At 38.1% G+C, this 16,141-nt stretch overlaps 1 protein-coding gene across 1 annotated transcript in view; it reads right to left on the bottom strand.

Annotated features, from left to right (window-relative positions):
• Window positions 1-2,870: 2,870 nt before the first annotated feature.
• The window catches only part of Rab18 (RAB18, member RAS oncogene family), a 31,386-nt gene continuing 18,115 nt past the window's right edge, over window positions 2,871-16,141 (bottom strand). Inside the window, exons 4-7 of the mRNA XM_008850551.3 lie at window positions 10,737-10,809; window positions 9,375-9,493; window positions 9,046-9,112; window positions 2,871-4,129 (exon numbers count right to left, since the gene is read on the bottom strand). Of these exons, the coding sequence (XP_008848773.1) occupies window positions 3,954-4,129; window positions 9,046-9,112; window positions 9,375-9,493; window positions 10,737-10,809 (435 nt within the window). The 3' untranslated portion in view covers window positions 2,871-3,953. The remainder of the gene's footprint in view (window positions 4,130-9,045; window positions 9,113-9,374; window positions 9,494-10,736; window positions 10,810-16,141) is intronic.

Here is a 16,141-nt window from a genome sequence, read left to right as displayed (position 1 = left end):
AAACACATAGGAAAAAACACATACTTCAACTATTCTTAAAAGCTACTGTGGATATGAGCAAGCCTGTGCTATCACAAGGCAGTAAATACTGTTGTAAGAGGGAGTATGGTCATTGGTTTCACATCAAGGAGGCACAGTGTGATTCTTGAGTGTGCAAACCACAATCAAGTCTAACCACTGCATTTAAATGCAATGTCAATAAAGTATAAGCCCATGGAAGGCAATTAAGTTCTTGAAATAAACCCCCACCCCACCCCACCCCACCCCATATCTCGATTTTAAGTAAATGATTCCTTCTACGTGGAATTTCTTTTTCTACAACTAATTACAAATGGGGAGTGCAGGTGCCATTTAAGTTCCTGACCATTGTACCTTTCCTAAGTCAGGGACTTTTATTCCACTCAGAAAAGTGAAAGAACTGAAAGACCACTTACTCTACTGCCTAAGTCTTTAGGTCAACCTGGAATAGGTTTCTGTATGTGGGATCTATTCTACAAACAACAAATCTGAAAGACTTCTATTACTTAAGCCAAAGGGAACGTAAATTAATGCAATGCGGGTGATCTCTTAGTTCGGCTCTGTTAAAGAGCTAGTAACTAACCACAGTAAGAGAACAAGAGTTGGGGTCCAAGAGTGCAAACACCTTGACTGGAATCCAGCTCCATTACTGTGCATTACTGTGCAGTGTGATTTTGAAGTTCCGCCACATACCTGTTTCATCATCCTCTTCATTAAAATCACACAACCTGGGGCTGGAGAGAGAGCACAGTGGTTAAGAACACTGACTGTTCTTGCAGAAGACCCAGGTTCAAATCCCAGCACCCACATGACAGCTAACAGCTGTCCATAACTCCAGTTCCAGGGGATCCAACAGTCTCTTCTGTCCTCCGCATTGCACAACACTGACACGGGTGCCCTTACCTACATGCAGACAATACACGCATACACATTAAAATAAAAATAATAAATAAAATATTTAAAAATAAATAAATAAAATCACACAACCTGACAGAGTGGATACCACAATCCCAATCCCCTGGAGGCTCAAGCGGGGAATCTAAGGTCAGTGTGGGCCACATGGAGAGACTTTGTCTCAATAAAACAAACTACAACAAAACAAACTCTAAAAAAAATAATGAAATGAGGCTGGGTGTGGTGGCATATGCCTTTAGTTTCAGCACATGGGAGGCAGAGGCAGGTGATCTCTGTGAGATCGAGGTCAGGCTGGTCTATATGGTGAGTTTCAGGCCAGGTAGGACTACAAGGAGTCCCTGTCCCAAAAAAACAAAAGAAAAATATGAAATGGGCAAAACATACATATCATAATGTTGCTATAAGGCTTAGAAAAGATAATTAGTACTTAAGATACCAAGCACCAGGAAGTGTCAATAAATGTAGCTACTACTCATTAATGGAAACTATAGTAAAGCCTATGCTGGTACTCTTTGAACTCAAAGTAGTACTATGTTCTAACACCATTTGCAAAAAGCTAAGATTACAAAAAAAAATCTGAAAAGATTTAACAAAATCCTGTTATGTGGGAATCTGATTTTAGTTATTAAAGTGATCACTTACAAAACCTCCACTATGAAACACTAATTTGGGCAACAAAATAGTGAAATAAAAGCCACATTAAAGAATTAGATTACTATATTCACGTTTTCTTGCTGATGAGAGTAAGAGCGCAGGTATAGTTCCTGCACAGACCCATCTAGGAATAGCAAGCTGTATTTATTTAAAAATTATAAAGCTTATAAGATAAACCTATCGAAAAAAATTTCCTGACAGGGTCTCCCTAGTCCCCAGCCCACCTGGAAGTGACTATGTGGACCAGGTTGGCCTCAATCTCACAGAAATCCACCTGCCTCTGCCTCCCAAGGGCTTGGATTAAAAGCAAAGGGAACCACACCTGGCAAAAATTAATTTTTTTTGTATGTAGGTATATGCATGTTTGTGTATGGGCACACGAGTGTATACGAGTATGTGTGTCTGTGTGCACATGAATGTCAAGGGTCCAAGGTTGACACTGTGAATTTTCCTTAATCACTCTCCACCATTTTATTTAAAGCAAGCCTCTCAACTGAACCCAAAGCTCACCAATGTGACTACTCTACCCAGCCAGCCAGCTTGCTCCTGAGCCCCTACCTCCACCTTCTAATGCTGGAATTACAGGTGGCTACCATGCTTACCTGGCATTTCAGGTGGATTCTGGGGGTCTGAACTCTAGACCTCACTCCTGTGAGGCAGGTACTTTATCTGAGCCATCTTCCCAGGCCCCTAGGATTAATTTTTAGAAGTCTTACTCAAGTGATTCATATGTACCAGAATTCTGACCAAATCGAGACAATAATTCAATACAAACAAAGAAGACATAACTCATGGAGCAAAAATAAGAAGAAAAGCCTTGTAGGTACAGACTTAAAACACACATAAATCTAAAATTTAATGTAACGTGGCCAAATCATAAGTACACATGTTGCTACCTTTTTCTAACATTATAGAAGCAAAATTTTATATTTAATAAAAAATATACAGAATGTATAAAACCTTTTATCACATGTAATGTAGACCACCTAGTACCACTGAACTACAATGTGGTTTCATATGTGACGACATACTGTTCAGAAAGAATCCAATTAGAAGTAAATCCATCAACACATATATTGCAAAGGTACAGAAAAAGGTTTATCATTTGTACAGAGAGAATAAACTGCCAAAAATTAAAATCAGAATCTTAGTGAGGGATTTACAGTGACTACCCTTAAGACTATTTACTCATTTGGGGCTTACACAGCAAAGGTCGATGTACATTAAGTAACGTGAGTGAAAAACACACATAGTGCACCATAACAAGAGCTTAGAAAACTGAATACTGTGGAAAAGATTTATTATTCTGTACAGGTTGGTTTTAATAAACTATTGGCTACTTGTTACAGTAATTATCAACATTTGCATTGCAACAGCATTTTCCCACATGTTGGAATCTGGAAGCAATATGCCTTTCTCAAATTGTCATTTAGTGTTTTTTCCTCCACTGCTCAAAATATGGAATTGGTTTTTTTAATATCAACTAGCCATTTATGGAAGCCATAAGATACAGTCATAAACATTATATAAGCTACAATTGAGGTGCCTGGACAAACATTACTAACATTTATGAAAAAAAGATGTTAGTTTTAAAAGTGGAACTATTAAAGGAGTTATAATAAAGACACCATTCACATCTTCTGAAACCAAAATGAGAGAAAACCTTACTGCCATTCTGCCAAATGCCATATAACCAAAATAATGCACAAGGATCATAAATCCAATGTGCGCATCACAGGATTAAAGCTCCAGTTAACAGAGCTAATCACTGAAGCAAATTAAAATATCAACAGCTTTAATATATCAATACTATTTTGGAAGTATCATCAGAACAAAGAGAGATTTAATTAGGTATTGGCCTGGGCTACATTCTATTCTGAGAATTGGACTTAGTACTAAGAATCTCCAACATCCTAAAGCTGTGGACTCATGCTTTGTTATCCTCAGGAAACAGGACAGGTTTGATGATGTCTGATACCTCCCCATGGTTCTCGTTTTACGTACCAAGTAATTCAGTAATTGATCAGAGAATTTAAGCAAAAAGGAAACCAAAAGCAGACCTGTAGCAACACACACTAGACAGATGGATGTTTTAAAAAATGACATGATAAATGCAGATCATAAAATCAATGTACTCACGAAGGTACACCTATTTTACGTTACATAAAAAACTACAGACTGCCAACTGTGCATGCTTACCATTAACATTTCACCTGGGAAAGCCGATGAGGGGGTTTCTTGCAAATACTCACTGCCGTGATAAAACAATTATGTGCAAACTGCAAGGTCTCTAATAGCAGTTAGAGTTTATATACAGAAAGATGTGACTATCTGATCAAATATGCAAGAGATGGGATTCCCAGAGTTTATAACACAGAACAGTAACCACCACAGGCTCCTCCTCCATGGCTTTCTTCCCTGTGTGTCAGCTTGACTCCTTTGTTCTGGTTCTCACTTTCCCACAGTCCAGGAGTCTGAATGATCTTTTCAACAAGTTCCTCAAAGGCACACTGAACACCATCACAGGTTTTTGCACTTGCCTCTAAAAATCAAGGAAAAAGATTATATTCCTTTCTGGCCATATTCCCATGTTTTTATAGCATAAATAGAAGCCTACAAGACACTAAGAATCAAATTAGTAATTTTTCCCCACAGGTTTTGCATTAGTGAATTTCCTCCTACCCTCCAAACTGAGTTACTTAAGCTTTATCCATTAGTAGATTGGCATGTAAGTTCTAAACTTTGTGATAGAATTGTAACTTATAAGGCCCTTCTCAAGCATTATGTAAAGCTCTTGTCCCTTAGGTTTTCAGTTAATTCTTAAAATGAGCCCCAAAGCAGATATTACTCCTCTTTTAAAGTAAGGAAATCTATATGTCATGTTAACAGATCAACTTGATCATTTTCAACAGGCAACTAAGCAGTTACAGGTGTCTGGATAAAATGCCAACACCCAGGCACACTGGCTCCATTTCACTGATGCTGATGCAACCCTCTAACCCTACTACCTACCTTTCTTACCATCTGAGGTGATTTCTTCTTACTCGTCTCTCAGCTGCTGATCTAGATTTATTTTCTTTAATACTGAGTACTGAACCCAGGGCTTTGTGCATGATAAGCATGTGCTCTACCACTGAGCTAGGCCCCCAGACCCAGAGCCAGCTTCACGTTAAAGAACTGAAGCCTTCCAGGAAGTTCTCCCTGGGCACCCCAATGTTAAATCTGCAAGGTCTGTCATAATGTGACTTCACTCCTTTGACAATGGATGAGCTGCCCTAGCTGCTGCCTGATACCACCCTTTCTCACTCAAAGATCAAGCACTCTTTCTTCTCTAACATACCAATCACCCTCACTGTCTGACAAATATTTTCCAGCATATTAACAAAACAAACAGACTTGCCCTAGAGTCCTCGTACCTTTCATGAAGTCACCTAGTGTCTCTACTGTGCATAGAGACATCATTCTGGAGAGTTGTTTACATACACTGCTTTCACTGTCTAGGATAACATGCTTTATCCAAATGGCAGCAGTCAACCCCATCTAAGGGGTATATGTACCAAGACACTCCTATGTATACTAAGGTTTTTTTCTATGATAAAGTTTAACTTTTAAATTAGGTACAGTAAGAGGTCAACAACAACTACAGTAACATAATTGTAACAATATAATGAAAGTCACTTAGAATCCTGAGTTGTTTATTTCTAAAACTCTTCCTCTATTTTCAGACCAGAATTGACCAGTGACTGGAACTGTTAGAAGGGACACTGTGTGTGGCTGTTAAGGTCAGACTGTGCTTTTGTCCCCACCACTCCATTAGGATCATTTCCTCCACAACCACCAATATCCTTTTCCTCTGAAATCAAGCCTCCTAACCGTACCTGACAGCTTTGAAATTTGATACTACTAATCACTTCCTTTTCTAAACCTATATGCCAACCTTGTCTTTTATCTCCTTTTGTTTATAACTTTAAAATTTTTAATAACATTTTCCAATTTTTTGAGAATTTCACAGGGGCGATGGCTCCATAGTTAAGAGCACTCACTGGCTGTTCTTCCAGAGAACCTGGGCTCAGTTCCCAGCACCTACATGGCAGTTAACAACCATCTATAACTCCAGTTCAATAAGATCCAGTGCCCTCTTCTGGCCTCTGTGGGTTTACACACATGAGGTGCACTAATATACAATGCAGACAAAACAGTCATAAACATAAAAAATTAAAAACTTTAATTTTTGAGAATCCCATACTTGCATATTGTATTTGCATCATTTCTACCTCCCCAGTCCCTCCTCCAACTTCTCCAACGTCTCCCCTACTCCCTCTCTTTCTCTCACTTTCTTGTCCTCTTTATTCTTATACACACATATATACATACATTTATAATATATCATAATTAAAATGCACCAAGTTCATTTAGTGGTGCTTGTGTGTATATGCATTCAGGGCTGCCCACTTGGGATTAGATAATCTCTCAGGGAGCTAGTCCCTAGACAAAATTGATTCTCTCTCCCTCAGCATCCGCTGATTACCTATAGCTTTTCATCTAGAGGTGGGACCCTGTGAAATTTCCCCCATCTATACCAGCATGTCATTGGTTTTGTCATTATGCAGATCTTGTTAGGCTACCATACTGTGGAGATTTCATGGGTATTGCTTCCCAATCCTGTCTGGAATGCATTATCTAGCAGCAGGTGTCCTGTTCCTCTGGATCTTATAATTTTTTCATCCCCTCTTCTGTGATGGTCCCTGAGCCCTAGGTGTAGAGGTTCCCTTTTCCTTAAAAACTCTTGCGCCTGTGACTTCCAGGGCAGTGAGCATTCTTGGTAATCTTGTCTAGCTGGCATGTCACTCACGGCCTTATTTTCATCCATCTCTTTCTGCTAACCCCTCAATTGAGTACTCTAGGGTTCAATCTTCAGCTTCTTCTTTGGATCCACATTCTTGAAGTCTTTAATCACACCCCTGTTGTGCCACCTAAATGACCAGCATGTCTACTGGGTATCTGAACAATGTCTCATTCTACATCTAAGTAAACTTCTTGATTCCCACTTCCCTACTCCTAACGTGCTTTATTCTCAATTGTCCATACTCCAAGTTATTGGCGTACAATCCACCTATTTATTTGTTCATGCTAAAAGCTTGGAGCTGTCTTTGATCATTCTCTTTCCTTAGCTCCCTAATCCCAACTGACATATCCTGTCAGTTTTACATTCAGTATCTCCTAGAACTGTCAACTTTCTACTCCCTACTGCTGGTCAAAGTACAGCTTCCTTCTCCGGGCTACTGCAATAGAAACAGCAGCTTCGTTCCACTGCTTTTTGCCAACACAGGATACAGCTCTGACTGCCATGCCAGAGGTCTGACCTGGCCTTTTAATCTCATCTACTGGCCTTCTTTCCCCCAAATACATGATAACCTCCAGCCCAGCCCACAAGCATCTTGTTTCTTAAACACACTAAGCTGCTTCTTACTTCTAGAAATATTTGCCATTCTCTTGGCATCTAGATGTTCACTGACAGATTTCTGCTCAAACTACATTACTTCAGAGAACTTTCCCTATTTGTCTACCATGCCAGTCATTCTTCTCCTCCTCCTACTTGCTTAACCTTTTCCTATAGTAGAATGCACTCGAGGGCAGGGAGTTTGTCTGTTTCATTGAATGTTATATCCTCCATGTCCAAAAAGTATGGAATCAGCTAATCTGTGAGAATGTAGCAACTAAACAGCAAAGGCAACATTTACTTCTTTTCTGAACACATTCATACTGTTCACATAAACCATCCTGCTTTGATTTAGGATGTTCTTGCAATTCCAATATGTTCCTAGTAGCTTTTAGTAACATGGGATAGGTAATAACATGGAATAGGTAATAACATGGAATAGGTCATCAGTAATTTCTAAAGTTGCCTCCAGATCAAAATCAGCTTGGATACTTTTGGTTTTCATTATGTGTATGTGTATGTGTACTGTGCACATGCATGCTAGTGACCTCAGAGGCCAGAGGTGTCAGATCCCTGAGTAGCTGGAGTTACAGGTGGTGTGGGTTATATAGCATGAGTGATAAGACTCAAACCTGGGGCCTCTCTGCAAGAGCAGTAGGCACAACTGCTGAACCATCTCTCCAAGACAAGCTCAGGTACTTCAAAAGAACTCTTTCAGTCCTGTGACAGCAGAGAGACTTTGAAAAACATCCACAGATGATTCAGGCAGAGTCAGGCTACTTTTCTTATGAAGGGTTGGGAAACTTCTGTAAAGGGCCAGGGAATAAATATTTTAGGCTTTATGGACTATGTGGGTGGCTTTGTGGTAACTTCTGAACTATGGTGAAGCATGGAAGCAGCCAAAGGCAGTGAGTAATGAGCATAACTATGTTTAATAATGGGAGAGAGTCTTGTAGCACTGACACATGCTTTAGTTTGCCAATCCACACTCTACCGTGTGCTTCAAATATTAAGGTGCACAGGAACCACATGAAAACGCTGCTAAAATTCAGATTCCAATTCTAAAAGTGTAGGAACAGTGGTTTGAATGAGCAGTGTCCCCCAGAGTTTCAAGTATGTGAACGCTTGGATCTCAGTTGGTAGCACTGCTTGGGGAGTTTATATAATCTTTAGGAGATATGGCCTTGCTGGAGAAAATACATCATTGGGGGTGAGCTTTGAGAATGTACAGCCTGGTCTTACTTCCAGTTCACTTCTCAACTTCCTGTTTGCTGTTGGAGATGTGATCACTCAGATTCCTTCTCCTGTAGCCTGCTGCCATGCCTCCCCTGCCATTATGGACTCTAGCTTTGGAACTGTAAGTCAAAATAAATCCTTCCCTTTATAAATTCCTTTTGGTCATTGTGTTTATCACAGCAACAGAAAAGTAACTAATACAGTGCCTGGGAGTAGGGCCTGGGAGAAGGCATTTCTATTAAGAACCAACTCCCAGATGGTGTTGATACTTTCAGCATATGGATCAACATACCACAACTTCAAAACTGGGTGCCAACTTCACTGAATGCCATGCTATGCTAAGGGGAATGATTCAATTGTAGTCTGTGATTTCATGTATAACATGAACCTATTTTATTTCTACTAAAGGAAGAAGAATCTCATTCTACGATTAGATATTTGTGGCACAAGACGACTATGAACTGAATATATCTTATGGTTTCTAAGGAAATAATTCTGCAAAAATTCCATTTAAAAATTCTTCCTTTGGGGCTGGAGAGATGGCTCAGTGGTTGGGAGTACTGGGTGTTCGTGTGGAGGACCCAGGTTTCCCAGCACCCACATAGCGGCTAACAACCACCCATAACTCCAGTTTCAGGGGATCCCCTCTTCTAACCCCATGGACATTGCACAATATGGGTGCACTTACATATATGAAGACAATACACTCATACACATAAAATAAAAATAAAATATTTTTAAAATCCTTCCTTAGAATTGGAAGGAGTCACTTACACACTTACCTATGAATAACATGGAATGCTTTCGTGCAAATTTCAAGCCTTCATTTCTGTCAACTTCACGATTCTCCTAAAAGACAAAGGCAGTGATTTTCAAAAGCTGCCACCTGTGCATGCTCAACTATAATCCGAACTACCAGGGAGGCCAAAAGAAGAGGACCAGCCTAGGCAACTTAGCAAGACCACTCAAAATAAAAAGAAAAAGGGTTGAGATTTAGCTCAGTGGTAGAACATGTGTCCAGCATGCAGGAAGTGTTGAGATCACATCTTATTTACTAGTCCCACCTCCCCACAAAAAGAGCTGTCTAAACACCAAGTGGATGCCTTTTTACCTTATCAATTTTATTTCCAACAAGCATGTTTACTATGTCATTTCTTGTACAGTATGTTTCTAATTCATTTAACCAATTATCCAGTTTAACAAAGGTGTCTCTTCTCGTGACGTCATAAACTGAAATAGAAGCAAAGTGATTAATTTTAAAAGAATACAAAATAAGAAGCAGATAGACTTCTGATCTGCACTAGAAGAAGTCCGTTTTCTATTAAGCCTTCAAGGCTTAACAATGAGTGTTTAAAAAGCACATGAGTCAAATTTCAATCTTACTGACAAGGTAGCAATAAAAAGGAAATTATATCCTATGTGACAAGTGAAACTAGTTATAGTAAACAGCAGCCTGATAATAAGGAGAGGTCTGTCCAAAGACAATGCTTTGATCCAAATCTTAATAAGATACCAAAAATTACATAACTAAAACCACCCATGACTCTCTTAAATTTATTACAAGGACCAGAATTTGCAACTTAAAAAAAAAATGAGTGTCATTAGTGAGTGGATGGGATCCAGTTATTAGTGAGTGGATGGGATCTTTCTGTTATCACTTTCATCTTGTGTCACCTTGCACATAAAGGCCAGCATTTAAATTGTTTGCTAGACTTAGGAGATGCTCAACCAAAATGGGAGAGTGACTATGAATGTCTCAGCACTTCATGCCAGGAGTTCACATTTGGCTTCCAAGTTTCATTTGACTATAAACCTTTAATGTTAAAGAGTGCTACTTTTATATAAACAAAACTGATAAAGCAGATTCTACTCGATAACAAACACTCTCTTTGTTTAAAGACTGAAGCAAATATTAATTCACTGATGAAAACAGGTTTTGGTAATACTTCAAGACAGAAGAACATATGCGGGTTAATTCTCAGTTTATAACCTCAAAAACATGGCTTTTTAAAACCAAAGATAAGAGGCTGGGCTGGAAAAATGGCTCAGTGGTTAAGAGCACTGGCTGTTCTTGCAGAGGACCCAGGTTTGATTCCCAGCACTCAGTTACAGCTAAAACCAGTTGTAACTCCAGATCCAGGGGATATGACACAATCTTCTGACTTCCGCAGGCACTGCATAACATGGGTGCACTTACACAATACACTCATACACATATAATAAAAGTAATAAAAAATTTTAAAAGCCAAAGATAAAAAATAGTCTTATCTTTATTTTTAAATTTCTAGGCAAAGAGTTGAAAATTAAGTTTTAGTATTCATTCATACTAAATTGTAGTCACAACTTTAAATGTATGTACACATATATGCCAATGTAGCCCTAAAGAAAATTAAAATATTAATTTTCTTATATTATGAAAATTATAAATTCCAATAAATAACACTTTAAACAGTATGTTAAAGGAAAAACTTACCTAATATAACACCTTGCGCACCTCTATAATAGCTAGGAGTTAATGTTCTAAACCTCTCTTGACCAGCTGTATCCTGAAAGTAACAATTATTATTAAGTAAAGCAAAGCAGAAAAAACGTTAGTTCAATGAACTCATTTAAGAGAAGAAAGTCAAATAGTATTAAAACCATCCGGAGCTAGATGTGTGTTTTCTGGTAAGTGTTACAAAAATAAAATAAATGAACACTGGGTCATGTCTAGAAAAATGCAACCAAGTAAATGTACTCTGTCATGGACTTAAAAGATTTTTATCATACATGAAAACCACTTCTTTGAAAGTCATGATTCTAAACTTCAGCGACACACCAAATCAGCTGGGAATCTTTGTGTCCAATCCTTGAAGATTCTGACTTAATTAGGAACAGGAATTTTTAAAAGAATCTTCATAGGTTATTCTAATGAAGAACTGAAGCCAAGGACCACTGGTTTAAAGAGTAATCAGGGAGTTGTTATAGGAGAGGGATTTTAAAGTTGGTTTTTAAAAAGGGATTCTATGTATTTTCTTCTAGGAAAATACATAAAACCACTACGTAATACAAGAAGGGGAGGACAGAAGGGGAGGAGGAAAGAGAGGAGGAGGAGGAGGAGGAGGAGGAAGGGGAGGAGGAGGAGGAAGGGAGGAAAGGAGGGATGGAGGGCTCCCTCACTGTGCTGCACTTCTAGGAACTCAGGACCTTACAAAGCATGGTTTGGCAAGCTGCTGCTTCATCCCATTACCACCTGTTTTATTATAAAAGAATTTAGTAAATAAAGTTTTTAAAACAGCCAGGCCCATACGTTTATATATCACCATAAGGCCCAGTTGGGAGTTGGACTAAATATTTACTATCTGGCACTTTAAGAAAAGGTCTTGCAGCCAGGTGTGGTGGCACACACCTTTAATTCCAGCACTCTGAAGGCAGAGGCAGTAGGCTCTCTATGAGATCAAGGTCAGTCTGGTCTACATGGTGAGTTCTAGGACAGCTGGGGCTACAGGAAGACCCTGTCTCAAAAAGACCATAAAGAAAAAGAAAAAGAAAAAAAGAAAAGGTCTTGCAGTCTGTTGATGAAAAGACACACATCAAACTTCATCTTAGCTCTCAGTAAGTATTATTGTACAAAACCACGTTTTGCGCCAGGCATGGTGGTGCATGCCTTTAATCCCAGCACTCGGGAGGCAGAGGCAGGCGGATCGCTGTGAGTTCGAGGCCAGCCTGGTCTACATAGTGAGTTCCAGGACAGCTGGAGCTACAGGGAGACCCTGTCTCAAAGAAAAAAAAAAAACACAAAGAAAACAAACAAACAAACAAACACAAAAAGACCCCCCCCCCAAAAAAAAACACATTTTGCTATGGGACAGTAGAAGTTCCTACAGACATAGAAAGTGTGAATGACTCTTTAAGAAGTTTGTAAGACTGAAGAATTCTAAAACAACAAAATGGAGTTTCTTTGCTTGGCCTAAGAGAAATGCCACAAGACAACTGAGAGAATTTGAGGAAATGCACAGTCCCAGAAGAAAAACTTAAAGAGGAAAATAGCTTTCAATATAAACAGCTTTGAACATTGGTTATAACCATTCTTTCACAGATATGTAAGCATACAAAGTCCTTGTTCCCAGATTCTTAACAGCATGGAAACTAACCACAATCATGCTATGTTCAAGTGAAGACATAACATAATTAAACTTTCCAAACAGTAAGTTTGTGATTTAAAAATGATTCCTTCCTCTCAAATATTTTGGCTTCAAAATTTCTTTAAAAACCTCACTCTCACGTAAAATCATTCAATTTGCATATATACTTAACATAAAAAAAACCAAAAAGCTACATAAAAATGCACTACATACAGCAGATTATAATTGATAATGACATAGGTCAGTATTTTAATAACCAGATTATGATGAAGTGATCAACACTCAAGTCTGCAGAAAAATAAATCGACTTGAAACCACAATGATATGACTTGAATGTTTAGATGTGCCATCACTTTAGAAAGCAACTGGCTATCAACCTATATATATAATGCATCTAGATAAAGGTTCTCTGACATTTTAGATTTAAGGTTTTAATCACACATGAATTCAATTTCATCAGAAACTAAGAAAATATATATTATCATGTGGTTACAGACTTAGACCTGCATCTATTTGAGAAAATCCGACTCATAAAAAACAGAAAAATTATACTGCATGAGAAACACACTCTAGCAATTCATTTACATGCAAAGATATGATAAATTGGCAGCATACAAATCACTCAGAGTCCACAACACTAGCTTTCAGACTCTACCAGGAGAAGCATTCTGAATGCCAGATTTTTTTTTAAGAGCAAGAAAAGGAAAAGAAAGAAAAGCTATTTATTCCAAAATCCAATGGTAAAATTAGTTGTGGAACAGAAAAATTGGAAATTAAAGAATTAGCTGTTTTTCCACACAGGGAACACTGTTCCGTCCTCGCAACAAATAACTTGGAGCAAGGACCCAATCTGAAACAACTTAGTCCCAACACACCTCTTTGTCATAAGAAAAAAGTCCTTTTATTTGCATAATGTAACTTTATTTGCATATTTAAGCTTTTTCATAAGTTTACTTTTACAGGTTTATTTTTATTATTTTTAATTATGTCTAATGTGCATATCTGTGAGTGGGTAGTATGTGCATGTGAGTGTAATGCCCATGGAGGTCAGAAGAGGGTGTTCAATCTCCTGCAGCTAGAGCTACAGGCAGCTGTAAGCCCAGCACTGGTGCTGGGAACTCAGGTCCTCTGCAAGACAGCAAATGCTCTTAACCACTGAGCAATCTCTCTAACCTATTTCCATAATCTTAGTAAATTAATTTTTAGACTTATCAACTTCAGATATTGCCTTAGGGTTGGTGAGACAGTTCAGAAAGTAAAAGAGCTTGCCCTTGCAAGACTGAGAATCCTGGAACTCATGGTGGAGAGAAACTACTCTGAGAAGTTATCCTCTGACATTCACATGTGTGCCACGGCACAGGTGTACCCTCACTCATCCACACACTAAATAAATAAGTAAATAAATAAATACATACATAACAAAAGTTGCCTTAGTGGCACACACAGATCTAAAATCCCAGTTAACTGGGAGACCAAGGCAGGAAGATTGGAAGATTGAAGTCTGCCTGGGCTAAATAGCAAATTTAAGGCCAGCTTGGACAACTTGGTAAGATTCTGTCCCAAAGTGTACATATCATGCATAATACATATAAAATGCCTTATTTATCCCCAATACTGAAAAGCAAAAACTGTCTTAATGATACACAACATAAAAATCAGAACTGCGATTCCAATTACAATAATTAAAATAGTATTTGATATTTTAAAAGTAAAGGCAAATATTAAAAATGTTAAAATACATGGAATTTTGACAATTTATATGTGAAAACTTAATTAAGATCAGATGTTATAGTCTTGACATTTTTGGATTCATTTATAAAAGTGTTTTGACATAATTTTCGAGGGGAAAAATCCAAAACTCTGGGCCATAGGCTTCAACTAGTATATGCAATAACTATATACTTAATAGTCAGACATGAAATGTTTCCTTATGTTTGTTTTCAAAACCAGAATAAGTTTCAAGTGTAATGGCATCTTTTCAAGATGAATGGGGCAGATCTTTTTGCCTGTGTGCTGTGGTTTTATTTTCTGATGGAGTAAGGCAAGGAGAGAAGAGATTACTGAAGATAGATATAGATAAACCAAGGGTTGAAAAAGATTCCGAAAGCCTAAGTAAGAGAATGCTAGGAGTGGAAGTGAGGAAAGGGTAGAAAGCCGCAGTGTGGGTCATGATGAGTATGCACTTTCAGAGGCTGTGGGGGCAGGGCATGAGGCTAACAAGGGAGAGGGCCTCAAGGTATTTACACAGATAACACCATAGCAGAGTCAGAGTAGACTATGGATTCCTAGAAGGAAACAAACGATCCCATCATAGAATACTACAAAGGCTTTATGTGGCCAGAGTACCCTATTGGTTCCCTTCTCATCCCATCTCATCTTCAGTAAGATTTGACAGTGATATGACAAACTGGAAAAAAGCCTATAGTGTCAGAGAATTAGTGCTGTACACATGCATAAGAACAAACACATATTTATCTTAAGACAGGTTTTAAGGATAAATGACAGAGTAGAAAAATGTAGCAAGCAAAAAGCTTTTATTTATATATAAAGATTTTAAACATGGAAAAGAGGAGTGATAATATAAAAACTGGCCAAGTATAGCAAAAGAAAAATCCATTTATGGCCTGAGAGATGGCTCAGGGGTTAAGAGATCTGGCTGTTCTTGCAGAAGACCCAGGTTCAAATCCCAGCACCCACATGTCAGCTAACAACCATCCTTAACTCCAGTTCCAGGGGATCCGACGTCCTCATCTGTCCTCCGAAGGCACTACACAACAGGGGTGCACTTACACACATGCATGCATAGTACTCACACACATAAAATAAAAATACATAAATCAAAAAAATTTTTTTAAAAAAGAAAAATCCATTTATAAATATGATCAGTATCCGAAAAACTAAGAAATGCAAATACAAGTAAAAACTATTACAGAGACATAAATGAGAAAGGATAACAACATTTAGTATAGATTAGGGTGTTAGAAGAGTGAATACAAAAATAAATTTGGTGAAATATGATTGCAGGGAGTAAAACACAAGACTTTTTGGTGCATCAGTATTAAGTCTTCACATTCTTTCAGGCAGTATTTGTGCTTCGAGGTGTACGTTCTGGTGCTTAAGCAGATGCAGATGTATAAACCAGTGTTTACTGGAACAATGCTTATTTCTGTGAACAACTGGTAGCAGTTAAAAACTTTCGCCCAAGAGTTGATGAGGTTAAAATACAGCCATGAAGCAGAACAGTAAGGACACCATGAAACCGATAGGTGGGAAGAGAAGGAAAGCAAGGTAAAACCTAAAATATGCTCCTTTCTTTTGGAAAATAGCATATATACATATGTGTAATATACACACATGCAACTAGATATTTTAAAGCATGTTTATTAACAAGCACATACTAAAGATAAACTTTCTGTAACAGTTTCTGTGTTACTTATCATTTTAGAATGAACTGGTATTATTGTTCTAGAACTATTTTTTATTTTAAATAGTGGGAAACCAATGTTTAAAATGCCTTTAATCCCAGTACCTGGGAGGCAGAAGCAGGCGGATCTCTGTGAGTTCAAGGCCAACCTGGTCTACATAGTGAGTTCCAGGACAGCTGGGGCTACAAGGGAGACCCTGTCTCAAAAAGACCAAAAAAAAAAAAAAAAAAAAAACTATTTATACACCTAGGACAAAGACAGCTCTTCAAAAATACCTGCCAGCCTTTTCACTAAGCAGGTAGTAGACAGTAAATTTAGCACAAGCAAAA

This window comes from Nannospalax galili, unplaced genomic scaffold (assembly GCF_000622305.1).
Source record: "Nannospalax galili isolate Female #2095 unplaced genomic scaffold, S.galili_v1.0 scaffold43, whole genome shotgun sequence".
In the NCBI taxonomy this organism is placed as follows: domain Eukaryota; kingdom Metazoa; phylum Chordata; class Mammalia; order Rodentia; family Spalacidae; genus Nannospalax; species Nannospalax galili.
The sequence above is the reverse complement of the archived record's forward strand: the minus strand, read 5'-3'. Positions and strand labels throughout refer to the sequence as shown.